Source organism: Boleophthalmus pectinirostris, unplaced genomic scaffold (assembly GCF_026225935.1).
Source record: "Boleophthalmus pectinirostris isolate CB_2022bp ecotype Guang Dong unplaced genomic scaffold, ASM2622593v1 HiC_scaffold_1, whole genome shotgun sequence".
NCBI classification, from domain to species: Eukaryota; Metazoa; Chordata; class Actinopteri; order Gobiiformes; family Gobiidae; genus Boleophthalmus; species Boleophthalmus pectinirostris.
Genome location: NW_026570970.1, coordinates 13151069 through 13172413, shown reverse-complemented (window position 1 = coordinate 13172413; position 21345 = coordinate 13151069). Strand labels below are relative to the sequence as shown.

Here is a 21345-nt window from a genome sequence, read left to right as displayed (position 1 = left end):
TATGCAAGAGGACAACATGCAGCTTCGTCCTCTCATCAAACTTGGCCCAAAATTCAGAAGTGCCGAAAAATCTTGTAAAATATATGTTGTATAAAAAAATTGTGACACTGCGCCAGCTGGAAAACTCAAAATACATTGTGCCTATGCGATGTCCCGACATCAACTTTGTCATAGAGCCATGAAATTCAGTACACACATTCGTCATGTGAAGACAAACAAAAATTATTATTATGGCCATGCCTCCTGGCAAACCAGAAGGCGGCCTTCTTGGATTGAAATTGTCTAAATGCTGAGTCAGCATTTTTGCTGACATTGCATTTGAACAAACTCCTCTGTATGCGCTTCACCCACAAGGCTGAAAATCACCGTACATCATCTAGAGAAGTGGGGCATCAAAAGTTAGCCAGTTTATTTTGACTAGTGCAGAGCCCGCAGAAGCTCTGCACTTTTTTTGTGCACATGTAAATGCTCAAAATATGTTGATAAAAACCACTGACCAGCTGTTGTCTTGTTCTATGGGGGAACACTCTCTGCAGCATGTCCATACACAGACTCTTGTAGTTGGGGACGTCCTGGGTGTACTGTGAGACTATAGAAGTGAACTGCAGGTGGTCTTCTTCAGGCCAACCACAAAATCTGAAAAATACCCGCACAAGTACAAATATAATAATAATATGGATAAATTGTTTTTTTTTAAATAAATTTTGCATGTATTTATTTATTGTATTTTTTTCTTAATTTATGGTTACGTGCATGTCTTCACACATCAGAGGAAAAATGCACACCACATATGTGTTTGCTCTGGCTTCAAAGTGCACTGCGTAACTTTTCTGGTGGCAGGTGCATGACCTGCTTGCCTTGGATGTTCCACAGTATGTCTTTAAATGTGTCACTGTCCATAGAGACAAGCAGGTGGTGCCATCAGACCATGTTACAAGTCAGATCTGTGGAAAGACAACCACGCTATAAGAAGTATTTTTTCAAGATATTTTTGAGTAATAAAAAACCTATAATGAAATAAATGCTACACAGGATGCATATTTTTATTGTATACTGTGGACCATTCCAGGCAAAGTAGTTACATCTCCATGGAGACCACCGCTATAGTTTTTAGCTTAGTGCAAATGGCTTCACAAGTAAATTTTTGTAAGTACAGCATGATTACTTCAAAAAGGAGTTATCTTTTTTATATGCAAGTACATTTAGGTCAATCTAAATCAGGGGTCTCCAGCCTGTAGCTTGGGAGCTACCAGTAGCTCTCCACCCCCTTCCAAGTCGCTTTCCAAGGGATTTCGGAATTACACATATTGTCCTGAATAAGTAAAATTTGATAAATGAAATGCATATTACCATTGTACATGCATTAGTTTGATGCCTAACTTTGTCCACTAATAAACAGATAATGGCTTATGTTTTACAGGCATCTAAATGTACCTTAATTAAGGCTCGCCGTGGCACTTAAATATATTCCATTTCTTGTGACCGGTAAAATTAGTAGCTCTCTGGCATTTTCGTTTTGTAAAGGTAACTCACCAGAGGAAAAAGGTTGGAGACCCCGATCTAAATATTATACAATAGTAAAGCCATAGCTATCTCCCTATGGATGGTAAATAATATTTTTACTGCATCTGTTTCACTCGTAAAGGCCTTTAATGCAGAAGTGTTTACCATGAAAGCATCTATACCCTTCATACCTCTTAGACTCACCTGTCAGTCTGATCCATCTTCTCTTGTAGGCTCTGCAGTCTCCCTCTGTACCGCTCTGACAGTGAATGGAAAGCTTCAATCAGGGACAGTTTCAGCTCTGGGTACGGACAGTCTGCCTCCACAAGCACCCAGGGGACATCCTCCATCACCTCGGCATCCAGACACCCTCTCAACATATCCTGCAATTTGAAACGAATTTGAAAATATTCCAAAATGTAAATTGCAAATTATATGATACAAAATGTCAGGAAAAATACCTCCAAGCCCAGAGCTGTAATTTCAGCCTCCACCGCACGGTACTCATGTTGAAGTTTTCTGGTGATGTCAGCCTGCTGTTCTTTGACGAAGTTTATCTGCCAACATAAAGATAAAACTGGTCAAATTTTATAACAACTACACCTAATTAGCCTTAAAGGTGCACTGTGTAACTTTTTGTTTGGGAGTCCGTCACCTGCTTGTTTTTATGGATATGTCTTTGCACTTTGGAATGTTCCACAGTATGACATTAAACAGTTCTGTCATACATTTATTTAATTGCAGGTGGTGCTATAGCTCAAAAATACATTGAAAAACAGGCATTTTGACTGTGAGTGGTGTTGCCTCTCCACAGATCTGACCTGTAACTTGGCCTGGTTTGGTCTCCATGGACATAAAAAGGTTTAATATATATCATAGTGTGAAACATTACTGATAAAGCAATAACATCTCCATGGACACGAGTAATTGACAGACCCAGCACCAGAAAAGTTACACAATGCACCTTTAATCATGCATGAAGTAAGACTTAATTAATTAACAAATAGCTTATAAATAGTTCAAACTAATTGATTATTACCGTAACCATAACTCCCCAAAGACCCTGTAGCCAATGTTTTTCATGTAATTAAATAAAATCGGTTTTGCTCCAGTACACATGAACTGTAGAAGCAGTCTGCATTTAACTACAGAGCCTTTTTATTCTCTGCAAAAACAGGAAGTGTACCAATAGCATGCTAGTTGTTGACGGCAAAACTTTGCTTATAAAAGTCGTGAATAGTGCTTATAAACACATTGTGCTGAATAGTTTGGGTGCACGAAATGCAAATGCAAATGAAACCAAACAGTTTAAAATGAATTAGTTCTGTTTTTCATGTTTTTAAGACAGTAAAAATCAGATACAGGGAGTGCTGCATATTGAAAAATTGAGATATGAGGTGTTAGGCAACCCGCAAAAATTTCAGAACGTATGGAGATCCATTCTGGAGCATTTGAATTTGTAGTGGACCCCTGAAAAAGAATGTGGCAATGTTGTTATATGATGCTGTTGTGGACATTTATGCTCTGTGCTTTTTTGTATGTGTGTGCCCCATTGTGTGTTTGTGTGAGCGTTTTTTTTTTCTATCTATTTTATCTTTAATGTTATATTTCACAGATACAGAAAGTAGACAGCTCTACTCAACTCACTGGTGCTATATTTTAACAGAGGTGAATCTTACATTTCAGTCACTTTTTTCATTGATAGATTCGGAATTGACAAAAATATGAACTTTTAAATACTCTTAAACCACTTTTTGGTTTTACACATACACATTACATACACATTCATATGCTTAAACAGACATGATCAAAATAAATAATGCAGAAAACGTAAGATTTGATGGGCCTAAATCATTAAACCAAATACAATAAATGCCTCACTTATCACATATAGACTACATTCAAGCAGTTGGCTAATCATGTTTTTATTGAAATGTTTAAATTTACTTAATAATTAAAAGTAAAAAGTTAAGTTTTTGTTGTTCTGTGGCCAAAGAAAAATTTAAATTGAATCAAATCGTGACAAAACAGAATGATCCCACCCCCAATACTACAATAAAATATACAGAACAGATTTTATAAATTTTATATATATTTTGTTAGTTTTTTAATGCAGGTAAAATAAGTTGGCAAATGTTAGGCGTTACACAATGCACCTATAATCATGCATGAAGTAAGACTTAATTAATGAACAAATAGTTTATAAATAGTTCATTCAAAATTATTCAGGCTAACGAATTGATTATATTATTATTGATTATTTTATTATTATTTTTTCTTGTTATTATTGGGCTGCTTTATTTACAAAATTATGTTTAGTTTTGTTTAATTATGTAAGTCACATAGAATTTGAATTTAAATGTAGTGATTTATTTTTGTTTATTTAATTTTAGTTTATTTTAATTGTATTTGATGCTTACAGAGTATTTTAATGACTATTTGGCACCAACGGTGAACTTGTCCTTGTCCTGTTTTTTTTTTTTTTGAGTGTTTGTTCTATACTGAAAATGCTAATAAATAAAGTTATTTTTTTTAAAAACAGATAAGAGCACCTTTAACTATTTCTATTTAACTTAATTTTGGTCATTATGAATTAAGTGTGTCTTCATGCTTCATTCAGTCTAATTAAAGTGTAGCCATTATAAAGTGTAACCATAAAATCTTGTACTGGTCCCTGTGGTCTCTCTTGAATACATTATACTTCTCTATGAAATATCCAGAATGTAAATGTAAAAAAAAAACAGTTGAACCTGATTATTATCATCAGCATTTTAACAATATTAATTTTTCCTGCCCCCATCTGTGTTATACATACTAGTACATACATATTATTAATCTATAGAATGTTGAGATGTCACCTGAAACCAACACCAATAAGCTCTGACAGTGTAATTGCACAATAAAATCTGTTATAATGTGCGAAGCCAGGAGCAGTATGGCTTCTTCTTGGACCATATTGCGATCTGTTCCATTTAGCCGTATTGAGCGTGAGATGATTAAGCTAATTTGCAGACAGTTCCCAGGGGCACAGGGAGAGGGTGGTGCATGCTAAAGTCTAGGCAGCCTCCTGTTTTTCATTATCAGTTAGCCGGGATGGTACAGCGTGTCAGGAGGAAGTGCCATTGCTTTGTATTTGTTCACCTTTGAGATCCAGGAAGTGAGGACTGGCTAATTTAGTTCATTAAGCGTCCACAGCGCAGGAAGCTCATCTGGAAAGGGCGGCCGGTCATGAGAGCAGGATACAATTACGTTCAGATCATCCAGATAATTGTATAATAATGTATATATTTACATTCCTGGAGACTTGATTTAAAGGGTCCGTATTACACTATGTACTGCTCTATGTTATAATGTTGTTTCCTCATCACAAACATACCTGGAGTTGTGTTTTGTTTTGTAACTTTGCAGATTTAGACTGAGTTCTTTTCCACCTTGTGATGTCATGTGGTAATACAGGAAGCGCTCCACTGTGTTTTTAAACTCCATACATCTTCGCTAGAATCATTTGGATAATTTCAGACTTCTCTGCTGACTTTAAGGTAAAAGGTAGCTGTTAATTTGAAAACTTTTTGAGTATTTTGAGCTTTGGCGATAAAGACAGACTAATAATAAAGGATTACTCAAACATTTGTGAATAAAACAACTGTAGGTATGTTTTTGATGGGGTAACAACATAATAACATGACTTAAAGATAAAAAATGTCAGTTGTTGTTTTCTGGAGGCTGCATGATTCCATGGAAATAGAAAATAAAAACTATACTTTGTCTTAAGTTACACTGTGGAATATTATAGCCAAAGGAACAACATTTCCATTGCCGAAGCAGGAGACGGCCCCTCTTCAAGGCCAAAAAAGGGTCAACTTTGTAGAGATGTAAGCTCACTCAGAGGAAAGGTACTTGTTTTTCAGAGCAATAAACACAACCAAAATGAAAAAGATGTTGTTATTTTAGTCTATCTTTCAACTAAAAGGAGCATAGTATAGCTTTAGGTTTGACAAGCTATTGGTTTCTATTGTAGAGATAATTAGATGGCGTTAACACCACAAACACCACATCTTACTACTATAATACCAGGGTTACTGTATTTATACACTCTGAGGTTTGAAATAAGAAATTACCTTGAAGTACTTTGTTTGGATACTACATATATTTTAGATACTTCACATCAACGTTCACTGTATTTTCTTGCGTAAATAAAACATATCAGCAAATATCACCTAACTTTCCTACACTTTTCTTTTGTGATAATGCTCTTCTCCTCCAATCACAACAGGAATAATTTTGCGAGAAAAAAAAAATTAAAACAAAAACAATTATTTTTAAATGAATATCTCTGATTGTTCACAAATTGCAAAATGAACATCCAAAATGCTAATTTACTTAATTTTCACAAGCGGACCAGTTCATTTTAATTTTGTAGTTAGTCTGGTGTGATTATTTTCACAGGAACACAAAAATGTTTTCTATAACCTGATCATTTTCCAAACTCAATTTCCTATTGCAACTTTATGTAACTGTTTATTTGACCACAATATTTTTACTGATATGGCCAGACACACATCATTCCCCGAGAGTTAGGAGGTACATTGGGACAGAGATAGGATCAGGCTTTGCACCCACAGTGACTAGAAGATATGGAAGGTAACAGCAAGTTTTTGCACAACTACAGAATACTAAAGTTACATTCTGGGCCCATATTACGTTGTTTTCTGATCTACATTATAATGTTGTTTCCTTATCAATATACCTGGAGTTGTGAGCTTTTAAGCCATGTTATAATGTACACAATGTCAAGAAAACACGAGTTAATTTCGTGTAATATAGGAACTTTAAACATTAATCAATTTTTTTTTTTTATAACGAAGCATTTGCAAAACTCAAACATGAAAAGAGAAATTTCATGAGGGAGATGCTTTATTGTATGTTTCTAGTCTGTAGCATGGAGATTGGATGAGAGTCAATGTGGGGTTGTGGGAAAAAAAAATCCTAGGCAAACACAAAATACAAAATGGCTGCTCCCTCTTTAAAGACACCTGCTTAGTTCTTAATCTCCCCATTCAAGTGTGTGGTTTACCAAAGGGTTTTCTAAGTTGAAGGTTTATGAGAAAAGCAGCAATAAACAAGAGCCTGAAGAGGGGTGGAAAAAAAATGTGAGAAAAGCTATGAAAGGTGGTTAGATTTGTTGGGGTATTTTCAAAAGTTCAATGTTGAAATCTGTTTTATTATAGCAGGAAGAAACAATTCATGGGGTTACTTTATTTTTCTTGCTTATAGTTTAAGGACCAAATACAAAAACAATACCACAATGCTTGTTTCTACACATTTATCATTTTTAGTCTGTTTTAAAGTTTGTTGGCAAGATCACTTCATCATAATATTCCAAAGTTCCAGCAAGAGCTTATTTGCTTAGAAAAGATAGTAGTGCCATGGAAGGTAATGGCTTCCCAGTCCTGCCACAAGGGGTCAAAATAAATTATACTGTATGTACCAGCACAGAAAAGATGGTTTTTAAATTAACACCTGCATGGGACTGAAGCAGATCAAAATCGTGAGGATAAAACTTGAATCATGAATAAACTAGAACATCTAAACTTGGATTATTTCAGGAGTAAACAGGATTTAACAAGAAAAATCTGTGGGATTTGAGGCTCATGGACATATGAAGTGTTGTATGCCTGGTTTGGAATTTGAAGGAAATGTCCAAGGGTACAAAACGATGACGCGGTCAGTAAGATGGATTCTCACAATATTTGTGAATTCACAAACTGGTGCAATTGCCCAGTTAACCAGTGTTTCAGACCAAACACAGGACTGTATTTAGTCTGATTCATCAGCCGGTTTCACTTTGTGGAAACGGTCTGACCTCACAGCATTAGAATTTGTTCGCTCGCCAGTATGCAGGTACTTTTTTTATTTAACCAATCAGTGCTATTTGGTCGAGATGTATGTGATGCTCCGCTAATGAGGGCTAAATGGTATATTAAGCTTTTCCAAATCCCGTAGGAAGAAGCGCAATAATGTCCTTCCCCTTGATAAAATTCACCAAATATTCTCTTTGTTCCGGCTTTAAATCCTTGATCCCGGGAATCGTTGCCAACACAGAATTTATGGCTCTTCGCAGATTGGCTGGTGCCCGGACTCGCACTTCTGGGGTTCTTGCAAACCGTCTACTGTATTCTGATTCCTGACCTCGTCCCTGGAGTGAAATGAAATTGAGCGGAGGCACTAGGTGAAGCCAGCATGGCTAGGGCTGCATTGTGGTTTGGTTAGAAGTCAAAGGTGAAGCGCCCAAACCAACCAACACATGGTGAAGCAGGTGTCGTACTTCTGGTTCTGACTGATTAATCGACAAACTCAAAGTGGATATTGCACAGATGAAGGGAGAGAGGGTGTGTGAAGTTAAGGTTTCTCCAGACAGCTTTTAAAGGTGTTAAAAGTTGGTCTTAAAACTTTGTCAGCTGGCAGTTGACTCCATTCTGGGACGGTGCGTTAAAAAGCATATTTTAGCGAAAATATAGAGAATTTTTCAGAAGGCAAAAGCTTTGTGAATTTGTGGATGGAAAAGATGTCAGTGCTTTTCTCTCAACTGGATTGAACAAAAGTTTGATTTCTCGGCTTGTTGAACTCTTGTGATGCTTCGACCAATCAGATTTACATATAATATCAGTCTGGTGTGAACCACATTAATAAAACAGTGGAGAAAACAACCTCATTGCTGGCTGTTGTTTGTTGCTGTTGAGTTGTAGCTAGCAGGTGTACTTACTGTAGCCGGTTACTGTACCTGCTGCATGACTTGCTCCCAGCCGGACTCATCAGCGCTGAGTGTCTGGTCCAGTCCTTCACTCAGTCTGAAGAGCAGGTCGTCTCTGAGCTGAAGAACAGGGAGCACCGTGGCCCTCCTGAAGGCCTCCCTCTCCCTCTCCAGACTCAGCTCTTAACCCCACAAGCACAAGTTATTCAGAGAGCACTAGAACAGCATTATATAACAGTGGAGTGTATGCAGATAAACTGTGGTTCACCGTATTCTTGAAGGGAGAAAATGGCTGTATCATTTCTGTCGCTCGGTCTGATTTCCTGCAGAAAGTCCTGGATTTTGTCCTCCATCTTCCTCCTGCCAGACGAGATGGACATTATATCATATAGATTATCGTTATTATGCATTGATACTTCCCTGGGGGTTGATGTACTGTAGGCGCTGCTCTGTCTGACACTTTATCAGACTTTAAATCTCATATGTTAGCACAATCTGCCCAGAAGGAACTGACTTAGTTGGAACAGCAACAGGTGTTGATTTGTGCTGTTAAGCAAGTCTATCACACATACAATTACAGTCACAAGTTTTTCAGTTAGTCACTCTCACCAGTTTTGTTGAAAATCAAACACCAAGATAGAGCACAGGACCAGAGCACTATTGATCACAGGCTCCTGAAAATGTGCTGTTTAAATCCATTTTGTATTTTTTCTTGAGCTTTCAGACAATCTTATAACCTTTTTGACTGTGTTTGCTAATGTGTGCATTGTGTCACCATGGTAACTCCTAAACATTCCACCAATAGAGATACATGTAAAACACCCCCAACATAATGGCCATACCAGCTTGTCAAAGCCTGATCCTGTCAGATCTCAGAAGCTCAGCAAGGCCGGGTCTGGTTAGTACTTGGATGGGAGACCACTGGGAAAATCAGGTGCCACAGTGGGCGCCAGTCATAAAAACTGTTGTTGTATCCTTAGGCAAGGCACTTCACCCTGATTACCTAGTATAAAAGTGGTGTGTGTGTGAGTGATGGTGGTGGTCGGAGGGGTCCATGGCACAGATTGGCAGCCTCTCTTCTGTTAGTCTGCTCCAGGGGCTGTGGCTACAGTAGTAGCTTACCACCAGGTATGGAGTGAATGAATAAAGCTTTGTAAAGCATCTTTGCGTGTCCAAAAAAGAGCTATATAAAACTGATGCATTATTATTATTATTATTGCAAAGTATCACTGTGTTCCACTTTGATTTACATAAGTATGTATAAAAAAATGGCTTGACCAGTCAGGTTACCCTCCAAAAATGACTTTTCACATGAATGTCTGTAACAACTGCACACATTATAAACAACAATAAATGAAACATGAGCTATGTGGAAATACAGAATGATGAAATCATTGCTGGTAAAATGTATTCCCTCAGGTCAGGATTTTGTCTATGACTTGTGGTAAAATTCCATCAGTGCATATTTTCTAATTGACAACACAAGAACAAAGACAAGCATACCATTGTACTGTACGACTAGTCTCTGTGTACACAATATCTGAACCATCAAAGAAGATTAGGCAGCTTTCCTGGTAATGTCATTAAAGATGAATTATGGAACTTTGGTGAAGGGTCTGCCACCTGCTTGGAAATGTTATTGCTTTGCCTGGATTTTTTATTCCATTACACATTAAACATATCTATCTCCGTAGAGACTAGAAGGTGGCGTCATCAGTCTAAGTTACAGGTAAGATTGGTGCTGATAACAAGGCATAAAGTTACATAGTACACCTTTAATTTACCATAATAGCATACTGGCTCCCACCTTGAAAGCACCTGTGAATATAATGAAAATAATAATGATAATGAAAATCCGACCCTCAGGCAACCCGTTATTCATTCACAGTTTGCCGTCTTTATAAGAACATTGTTTCCTAGTACATTTTTCAGCAAATTCGTTTTTGCATGAACCCCCCTGCAGTTTGATTGCAGCTTAGGTCAGATACATGGAGATGAGAGGATAAACAAAAATACTACTAGATAATAATGTTGTCACGATACTAAAATTTCAAACTCAATTTCGATAATAAGGAACAGACTTGATACTCAATACCAGTTCCAATACCACGACAATAAAATGACAAAAGAATGTAATTTCCATATTAATAGTAGTACTTTCTTTTATTTTTAACATCTATTAGTCAGATTTTTTATATTATACTATATACATAATGAATCTCAGCCACTATCCACTCTGCACACAACACTCTCCCCCATAACTCATCAACATTATAGAGTCATACTTTGTTGTCTCTTGTTTGATGGAGCCTTTGTAAACCCTGGGTAATTGAACTGGCTTAGCAGCATGAGGAGCGGTGGCCTATCTTTATGACGGGGCTCATTATCAAGGCTGTATGCTAGTGTACATCATTAACCTTGGCTAGCGCGCGCAGACAGCATCATAGACCGGCTGTACCCAAGAGCTAGTGGTGCCCTTCTCTCTCCACAGAGCGTGACGGTGGTAGCCTTAGCCCAAGAATACACAAGCTGTACGTTATGCGATTTTCTGAATGAATAATTTAAGGATTATCTGATGTATTTCACAAAATAAATGAAAGGCGGTGATCGATTTGGGTTTAAAAGTAATCCTCGCAAAAGTTGGACAATTTTGCAGGGGTATTAAGTTAAGGACAATTTCAGAGAATGCCAGGCCAAGTTATAGATCTCATCTGTGGAAAGGCAGCCCGAGTAAGAATACATGTTTTTCAACTATTTCTTTTTCTGATTCATCAGCCAATTTCACTTTGTGGAAACTGTCTGGCCTCGCAGCATTAGGCAGATGGCAAATGGCAGATGGGTACTTTTTTAATTTAACCAATCGCTACCATTTGTTCATGATGTATGTAATGCACCAAATCCCATAGGAAGAAGGGCAATAACGTCTTTCCCCTTGATAAAATTCACCAAACATTCTCTTTGTTCCAGTATTAAAACCTCAATCTTGGGAATCGTTGCCTACACAGAATGTATGTCTTCGTCTACATCCATCTCGACCGCTTTGTTTACTGTTGTGCTGTACCACAAAAGCGCCCAGACCTAGTCGCTGGAGAGAAATGAAACTGAGCAGAGGCACTAGGTGTCGCCAGTCTGGCTACCTGTAAAGTGCTTCATCATTACAATTAACATAAGAATGCAACTGAATATTACACTCACAAAAACACGTGTACAATATTTTTACTATTACATCTATCGATAGGGTTGAATGAGAAATAAAAGACTGCAAATCTGTGGCAATGGCCTCTAAAACTAGGCATGCAGATTATGATACTGGTATTGAATATCGGTGCCAATCCAAGTTGCAGGATCACGGATCAGTTCTATGATATCAGTTCAGCTGATATTCTGGTTGGACTCTTTATAGATGGATGTAGGCCCAGGGTATCTCATGATATTTGAACTTTAATTCATACAAATCTGTTCAGGATTCATAAGAGTTACTCTGTTACACTGATATTGGTTCATATTGGATATTAGATACTTAAAGACATAGTATTGATATTGGTATCAGAACTGAAAAGCCTGGATTGGTGCATCCCTATCTACAACCACCAGCAATAACTCCACCACACCGCATTATGCTGCTTCCAGGCAACTGAGAGGTGAGTTATTTCCCACTTGGACATGAGTTCTGACCTCCGTGTTTCAGCTGAATGCAGGTATCTAATGCGTAGGTAAAGGCTGAAGAAATTACATTAAAGAAATGTCTTTCACAAGTTAAATGACAGAATACTGTTGGATTTAACCTGTACAAATATTTACAACATTTATATGACAGTTAAGCACACAGAGCACTGTTTAATACCATGTCACAGCTTATCTCATATAAGAGGGTGAAGTGGGAGTCCTCCGATCATCTCCAAGAATGCAAGTAGGAATTTACTGTACACTGGTCAGAATGTATGGTCATGTTAGAATACCATATTAATAACGTACAGGTTGACCCCATTAAATTACTGATTATTGTGTTCGCTCATTAGTCATTTTTTCAAGTTGGGTGTCTTGCCCAAGGACACATCTGTAGTCCAAGTTGGATCAAACTATTTTCAAACTTGGCAGAAACCAGTCAGGATTACATCTTTTGAGGACTTAACGATTGTGAGACGGGCGAGGACATTACTTAACTTTTCTAACATTAACGCCCAAGAATTCGTTACTTCAACCAGTAATGTTTCATCCTTGCCCTTTTCTGTTGTGGTACTTTTGAGCCTGTTTTTGAAGCTGCTTTTGGCCGGGGGCTCAGCTGAGATGTGTGGATCTTAAGTGTGACGGCTGCGTGTTGTAATAGTAGATAGAGAAAAGTGCAGCAGATAATGTCAGGGCATAATCGGACTGGAGAGGGGTGGGGTGGGAAGAGTGGGGGTCTTACACTGTGCTCTGCAGCCTGGGGCACTCGGAGCTCCACACCTGCCTGTGCTGGCGAAGGATCGACTTCTCCTTGGTTACCTTGGCGGCGCACAAGCTCCTTTGAACCTGCAAGACAATGTAATCGAAGAGTTATCCTTGAAATGGGATACACCGGTGAAAGAAACCAACGCATCTCTGAAGTGGCTGCTTTTAAATCCACTCTCAGAACAATTTGAGTTATGGTTTTATTCATGGCTTTATAGTGAGAGTGAGAATAAAATAATATACGAGAGTGAATACAGGGCACAAATTGAACCTTCATATAACGTAAAGGTGATCTGTGATAAATGGTAAATGGTCAGATTTTTATACAACGCTTTTTCACCTTCAAGGCACTCACAGCGCTTTACATCAAGGCACGACTCACTCATTCACACACTCGCATGCTCATACACCAGAGTACACAGATACTCGGGGCAATGTGGGTTAAGGGTCAACGACACAACAAAAGTATTCATCTTTGGGAGCTGGAATCGCACCAGCAAACAGTGGATCTGACCACTCTACCAGTGTTTACGTTGCAAGCAGGATTCGAACCACCAGCGTTATTGGGCAAACACTGTACCAACTAAGCTACTGTGAAATTTGTAAATTGTTCTCAAAATTTTACATTGTATTACAGGTCAGAATGAACAAGTATATCCAATTTCAAGATTGGCCATGGCAGCAGAAAAGGGTACATGCCACAAAAATAAACTAATACAACAAATAAGTGATAGAAATACTGTAGCTGTGTGGAATTACAATTAAAGGTGCTCTGTGCATCGTAACTTTTCTGGTAAGAGTGTGCCACCTGCTTGTCTCTAAGGAGATGATATTGTTTTGTAGTATGGCAGAAAACATATCCATCCTTTAATATAATTGTTTAACACATATGGTATGGTAAAGGAATGTAACGAAACTAGAATATTATGGTATGTCAACGTAGCCAGGTTGGCGCCACCAAGAACCTCCATTCAATTTCATTTCTTTCCAGCGACTAGGTCAGGAATCAAAATACACTAGATGGTTTGCAAGAACCCCAGAAGTGCGAGTTCGGGCACCAGCCAATCAGCGAAGAACCATACATTCTGTGTTGGCAACGATTCCCAAGATTGAGGATTTAAAGCCGGAACAAAGAAAATGTTTGGTGAATTTTATCAAGGGGAAAGACGTTATTGTCTTCTATCTTCCTATGGGATTTGGGAAAAGCTTAATATACCAGTTAACCGTAGAGACGCATTAAATACGTCATGACCAAATAGCAGCGATTGGTTAAATTAAAAAAGTACCCACCTATCGTTGAGCGAACGAATTCTAATGTTGTGAGGTCAGAAGGTTTCCACAAAGTGAGACCGGCTGATGAATCAGGCTAATGTCAACAGTGTCACAATACATAAAATTTTCGATACTAAGGAATAGACTCAACACCAATTCCAGTACCAGAATAATTAAAAACACTTTAAACAATAGAATGTGATTTTCAACATTAAATCATAGCACTTTTCTTATTGTTACTACGCAGTCTTATTTCCCTATAATCATTTAGTGGTCCAGGTAGGTTCCATAGTGGTCCATGGGCGTATACTAGTCTATGTGCTCTTATACTTGTTCTGATACAACTCAAGATCATTCTAAAGCCATTCAAAAAGTTTCATTGCAGTCCTTTTTTAGTATCGATACCTGCTCAAATGAGTATCTAGTATCGATACCAGTTTTAGCATTGATTAGTATCTGACTTTTTAATACGTTTGACAATCTTAATGCCAACTATTTATTCAAACATGTACCGAGGTAAAAGCACGCTACCACTACTAAAAAGACAAAAAGGTCAGATAACAGCAGCATAGCAGAATAATCAAGCAGAAGGCGTCTGACAAGCGCGGGGCACCATTATGAAGAACAGAGGTGGCTGCATATTCTAATGGGCTCTCCTCATTTGTTTCCTTTTATAATAATGAGAGAACAAGTATGTCGGTCACAGCACGCCGAGCACTGATTCCCCATGTTTCTTTGCTTATGTTTCCACCCACAGGTCACTGGTTTAGATAATTGCACTAAGCCAATCTCACGGCCACGTTTGAATTTACAATGCGCTGCTGCTACTGTCGACTCGGTATTATTATAAGCTTTATGGGGCTTCTGTTTTTTACGGCGAGCCTGGGTGTTTGTGATAATTCATACTGATCACGCTATTACCCACAATGCATACAGAAGGACTCTACTCAGTTCGCCATATTATAACGGATGATTAAACAGGTATAGAATTGTTTATCAGTCATATTGATTCGTTGTAGGGACATAACGCTTGGGAGGGAGGGGAGGTGTTCCCTGCATCTATATCTACGGCAGAAAGTTCGGCACTTACTATGGTGACACAATGCACACAGGCAAGTACATTTTTAAATTGTCAAAGAAAGAAAGAAACTGTGCACACTGACTTCCTGCTTAGGCTGCCTCTGTATCTTATCACACGTTTTACTTGTACTTGTCTGTTGGAACTGCTAAATGTTTTGATGCACTTTTAATATTGCTTATTTATTATTGTGTTTTTTTTTATCTCTCTTGATCACTGAGCTTCGAGGAGCACATTTCGTTCTATCATGTGTTTCTCTCGCATGCTTGAATAACAAATAAAGAACCTTGAACCTAATGTGCACTTTTTTTCCTAATTTGTCCACGATCCGTTAAATTTTACTGCTGTTCATATGAATGTTGTAACTTTATGATAAACTGCTGCAGGAGTCTCTTGTAAAAGGTTTTTAATCTCAATTAGACTCTTTTTCCTAATTTGAAAAGGTTGAAGAAAAAAAGGACCCCAGTTTCAGTGTTTGATGTTTGACAAAAAACGGTGAGAGTGACTAAGTGAAAAACTGTTGCCTAATGCTATTTGCTTGTAACTGTAATTATATGTGTGGAAACTTGTGTAATAGAACAAATTGGCCCACCTGTTGGAGTTCAAGTAGTTTTAGAGGCAGATTGTGTTAAATAAAGCTCATTAAAGTCGAACTAACAGAGCTTCAGACAAAGCAGTGCCTCAAGTTAGCATCACAGGCCCAGGGAATGTTAATGATAGTGATAGATATTTGTATGGTCTCAATAATGCTCTAAAAGTACTCAAAAATACTTCTACTGTAGAAAATTACAGATGGATTTCTGAAGCTGCATCATAACATTTACAAAAAATACACAGCCAATTTTCTCTAAACATCAAACTGTAGCATAACTTATTTTTCCATCACCAGTTCTGACTCTCAGTTGTTATAATAAGGATAGTGTTTTGAAAAACTTTTAAGAATAAAGCCTCAATATGTGAGTCTAACTTTGTAATTAAAATTCCCAGCAAACAGAAAATAATGATAGGTGTGGCGCGACTGGGAAAATCCGCCATAAGTCATTAATTAGTGAATAAAGAATAACTGATGCCACATTAAACATTGTCGTAAATGTGTTTCCCCATGGGCAGTTAACTTGATTGTCTCAGACTAACTCTACTGTATAAAATGTTGTGAAACTGCAGACACACATTATAGGGCAGTAATCATTTTGTGTCACATAGTCTGAAAAACAAAAACAGTTTAATTATTTTCTTTGAGAGAAGGTCACATTTAGCAGACTGCAGTTGTCAGGCTTATTCAATACGATTTTTATTGGTTTAAGAAGTAGAAAGTACTGACCAAGCCTGGCACAAGATGAGGAGATGGGTCCCTGGGTGCTGCACTGAGCTCCAGCGGCACTGAAGGATGGGTCAAACGCAGAGGACACTTTACAGGTGCACTGCGCAACTTTTCTGGGTGAATGTCCGTCAGCTACTTTTCTCCATGAATGTTATTGCTTTCCTTGGAATGTTCCATGGCATGGCATTAAACATACCCATCTTTAAACATATCCATCTTGCATTTATTCATTATGGGTGTTGCTATTGCTCAAAAATTACAATGATTATTTTTGTGAATAGGGTCGACTTTCCACAGATCTGAATTGTAATGTAGTGTAGTGCTGTAACCTGCTTGTGTCCTAGACAAGCTGGCGCGAACTAGTGCCTCCGCTCAATTTCATTTCTCTCCAGGGACTAGGTCAGGAATTGGAATATTCGAGACAGTTTGCAAGAACCCCGGAAGTTGTAAACCGCGCACCGGCCAATTGGCGAAGAGCTGTGAAGCCATGACGTCAAACTCAAGTGCCTGTGTGGGTTCCTTTTGTGGTACAGCACAACAGTAAACAAAGCGGTCGAGATGGATGTAGACGAAGACATACATTATGTGTTGACAACGATTCCCGAGATCAAGGATTTAAAGCCAAAACAAAGAGAATGTTTGGTGAATTTTATCAAGGGGAAAGACGTTATTGCCCTTCTTCCTATGGGATTTGGTGCATTACATACGTCACCACCAAATAGCAGCGATTGGTTAAAAAAAGTACCCGCCTATCATTGAGCAAACGAATCCTAATGTTGTGAGGTCAGACGGTTTCCACAAAATGCAACCGTCTGATGAATCAGGCTACTTGTCTCCTGCCTCTGTGATAGACAAGTTTAATCAATATTGTGGAACATTCTAGACAAAGCAATAACATTTCCATGGAGACAAGCAGGTGCCAGATCCTCCACTTGAAGGTTACGCAGCACTTTTATACGGAGCCAATAACGTATATACGATATTATCACGATCTGTATCTCACGGTATGATATTTATTGTGATATTTTGGAGAGGTTAATATAATTGTACATAGGACCTTTTAAAATGCCTTGACAAGATTTTGGTGTGATTTTTCATAATCCCAAGAATTCAAGTAAAAAACATATCTCTTCATGTTGCCTGCACTGAAATGGATCATGGGATATGTAGTTTCCTATGTTTATAAGATGTTGCTACTGTAAAACCAAACATTTAAGCAAAGGAACTTGTAATTCAATATATTGTGACATTTTTGACGATACAATATCACAATATTTCAGTTATTGTTACATCCCTACTTAAAAGCATACATTCTTATCATCAGCATAGTCATCTCTCCACAGATCTGACTTGTAACTTGCCCTTATTGCGTCACTTGCTTGCTTCTTTGGAAATGGAAATGTTTAATGCCATCCTGTGGAAAATTCCAGGCAAAACAAAGACATATCCATTGAAAATGCACCACCAGGAGAGTTACACATTGCACCTTTAACCTTATTTGACCTTTCATTTCACAGTTTTGCCCGTTTGCCACTTACTTTATGTATCTAAGAATGAGTAGTGGAATGTAGTTTGAAGTATTCACTGTCTAATCTTTATTTCACTCAAGGACAAGGTTCACTGGATGCAGCTGCAGCGTAAGCAACCATGCATCCCCCTTTTACTGCATTTTATATTGCTGTGTGACTAGAAAGAGGACATTTTCAGGTTTTGCTATCTTCAGAGCAAAACGCTGCCTGCAGAGTGAGGAAAAATGATCTCTGCTCAAGGGCTACTCACGGTCATTTATTTACTGTCTATCACTTCACCAATAGGACGTGTGTGTGGGGACCCGGAAAAGCTGCTGTCTCCTGTCTTATCTGGGTTATGCAGAGAACGAAGGCTGCGAAGGGGCCACGGGCGACTGTAAAGATACCAAAGACTGGCTCCTAGCTGGTACCGTGTGCCCATTACACCACTGCAGGTCCAACTTCAAACACTTTTATAGTAGACCACAAGCGGCTTAGATGAATATGCATGAACGCGTGGCTCTGCTTTTGTGTACCCCACTGATAAAGCAGTTTGTTTTCATTAGCGTAAAGGTTATGCAATGTGTGTTTTGTTCGTTTGTTAAAAGTATTTGGTGGCTATAGGAGCGTAGCATTTTCAGACACTTACAGATACTTAGAAGACCTACATTACGCTAATTTCTGATCTATTATGATATTGTTTCCTCATTAAAACATACCTGGAGTAGTGTTTTGTTTCATTCACACGTTTAACACACAACCCCTGCATATTTAGGCTGTGTTCTTCTCTCAAACAGAAAACACTCTACTACTCTAGTGTGTTTTTAAACTCCACGCACCTTCAATATAATCATTTCGATATTTTCAGCCTCAAATTAAAGTAAGAAAGTAGTAATTTCTAATAAGTAGTATGAGTAGAAATAGTATAGTTGGAGCACTCGCTGGATCATCGCGGAAGTGAAATAATAATCAGGTGCTCTTTGGAGATCCCGAGTGGGCAGATAATTTAATGGATGGAAAAGTAGATCCGAGGAACTCCAATATGCTTTGCTGTTCATCCATTAACTAGTATGAATAATAAAAGACTACTCAAACATGTGCAAATGAAACAAAACACAACTTCAGGTATGTTTTTGAGGAGGTAACAACATTATAACATGGATAAACGTTCAAAAGAGTCCATTTTGTGTAATATAGGACCTTAAAGTGCATCTATAATATAGTTTTCTTATATTTTTTGCACTGTTTTCCTTATAGGGTTTCTGCTTTGTAATAGATGGATCCAAACTTAAATTGTTTTTCACTTTTGGTTATACGCATGGTTGAAACAAGAATCGATCAGCATGAAAAAAACTTGCCAAGGATTAAATTATTATCGATTCTGTTTCATTATTATTGGCAGCCACAAGAGGTCAGTAAAAGCACAAATAATTCATTTTACAGCCATTGAGCCATTCAGCCTCAACTGAAACATCAAGATCATAGTGACCGTAACAGATCTGAGTAACCAGTTGGCCTTAGTTGACTTTCTTAAAAGTATTCAAGATTTGGCAAACAAGAACAAAAATAATATTTGTCCACTAATAATTTTAAGTTGCTGCTACTTACTTGATAGAAAATGTTTCTAATAAGCTTTTTGTGCTTTTTTCAAAATTTTAATAAATGTACATAAAAGAACAAATGGTCTGTTAGGTTCTACAAATTTTTTTTTAAAACAAATACCTCAAACATTCGAGTGAGCTTTGTAAATAGACCATTTGGACCATCGCTTTTCAAATTTAGCAGCTTTCAGTCTCAAATAATAGGTTATTTTTTCCATCCCATCAATTTCCTCCATTATATCTGTCCATTACTGTAATTTTAAAGGGTCATCCTTCAGCCAGTTCCTTGTTATTACTTTCTTACTAGCCAAGAGCATCACTTTAAACAAATAAAATTCCTCCGTTCGAATGTCGTTTTAATGCAACAAGCCCAAGTACTTAACCTGTGGGTCAATGGGTGTTTTATAGCCAAATACCTCTTCCATTACAATTGCAATATTTTCTCAAAAGGATTTAATTTTAATACATTTCCAGGACACATGAGAATGATCGGCACTCCATTCACCACACCGTCTAAAATTTCAAGTTCTTAAATTGTTTTGATACTAATACTAATACTAATACACTCGATTCTCAGTACCAATTCCGATACCAGAATGATAATTAAACACTGGTTCTTTAGATAACAGAAGGCACTTTTATCATCATCTTACCATCTGGCCTTAAATCTGTGTAATCCCTCAGTCCTCCAGGTAGGTTCCACAGTGGTCCATGGGCGTATACTGGTTTTATATAGTAGTACTTGTTCTGATACAGCTCAAGATCTAGCTCAGGATTCTAAAACTATTCAGGAAAGGTTCATTTCTGTTTACTTGCTCTGCTCGTTTCTGATTTTCAGTACTTTTGACAACCCTACTTCTTAATGACAGTTTTTCATTAGGCACTAAATTGTCTAAATATTGCCAAAAATCAATTGTATAATCAGATTTTCCATTTCAAACACTCGTCTGGCATCAATTATGAAATGTACCTTTTGTCCGATTAGATTAGACTCGCGACGTTTCTCTTCCAGTATGGCCCGCAGTTTCTCATACTCAGCTGGTCTGTACTTGGGGCTGTTACTGAAGCCATATTTCATCCGTATTGTCAGTCTTTCTGCATGGATGAAAGCAAATGATATGAATTAAAATCACTGGAACTGGCTGGAAATCTTATCGTTTCTGATGTTGGAGGAAAACTCTTCTTCGCCAGCTCAGCACAGAAAGAAAAAAAAAAAGCATCAGTATTCAGTATTCAGGGAGGCAAAGGGAGCAGAGAGCGAACTGTGCAAGAAACATTTGAGTAGTTCAGCTGTGGAGTCACACTGACAGGTGAATAAACACAAGTCTAAAGTGGGGTTTGACAGAAGACAAGACAGTTACCAAGACAATTCAACTACTTGGGGTTGAAAGGGCTACACTGTATAGTACAGCACAGTATAGTACAGTGTGGTAAATGTACTGTAGTTTTTGCTGACGTACCAACATCGTCTGCATTGTGCTTGGTGATAAAAGTACGAGGATCTTTCCCGCTCATCTTTGGAAGTAACTTGTGTTGGAGAGCACTGAAGAAGCTGTACTGTGATAAGATAAGAGACAATAAAACACAGAATACAGTATAGTTAGGCAAAGATTCACACACTTTTACAAAATTGCACATTATTTGTTATTAGTATTTTGTTAAAGCTGTACCATGTAACCTTTCTAGTGGAGGGTCTGACACCAGCTTGTCCCCATTACAGTTATTATAGCTTTGCCTGGAGGGTAACAGTATTTATTCAATTACAGGCTATATGCCTAAAAATACCCAAACATTTTTTTGTGTCAGTGGTTTCATTTGTTTGTCTCCGTGGACATAGATAAGTTTAATGACATACTATGGAACATTTTGGGGAAAGAAAT

General features: G+C 37.9%; 1 protein-coding gene and 1 pseudogene across 1 annotated transcript in view; one reads left to right on the top strand and one right to left on the bottom strand.

Moving 5' to 3' along the window:
• LOC110166646 (coiled-coil domain-containing protein 148) overlaps positions 1 to 21015 on the bottom strand; it is a 67910-nt gene extending 46895 nt beyond the window's left edge. The window contains 7 exon segments of the mRNA XM_055152818.1: positions 498 to 636; positions 1708 to 2060; positions 8285 to 8436; positions 8523 to 8614; positions 12663 to 12766; positions 20436 to 20560; positions 20926 to 21015. Of these exon segments, the coding sequence (XP_055008793.1) occupies positions 498 to 636; positions 1708 to 2060; positions 8285 to 8436; positions 8523 to 8614; positions 12663 to 12766; positions 20436 to 20560; positions 20926 to 20980 (1020 nt within the window). The 5' untranslated portion in view covers positions 20981 to 21015.
• On the top strand, positions 9083 to 9200 carry LOC129409135 (5S ribosomal RNA; annotated as a pseudogene).
• Positions 21016 to 21345: the final 330 nt, after the last annotated feature.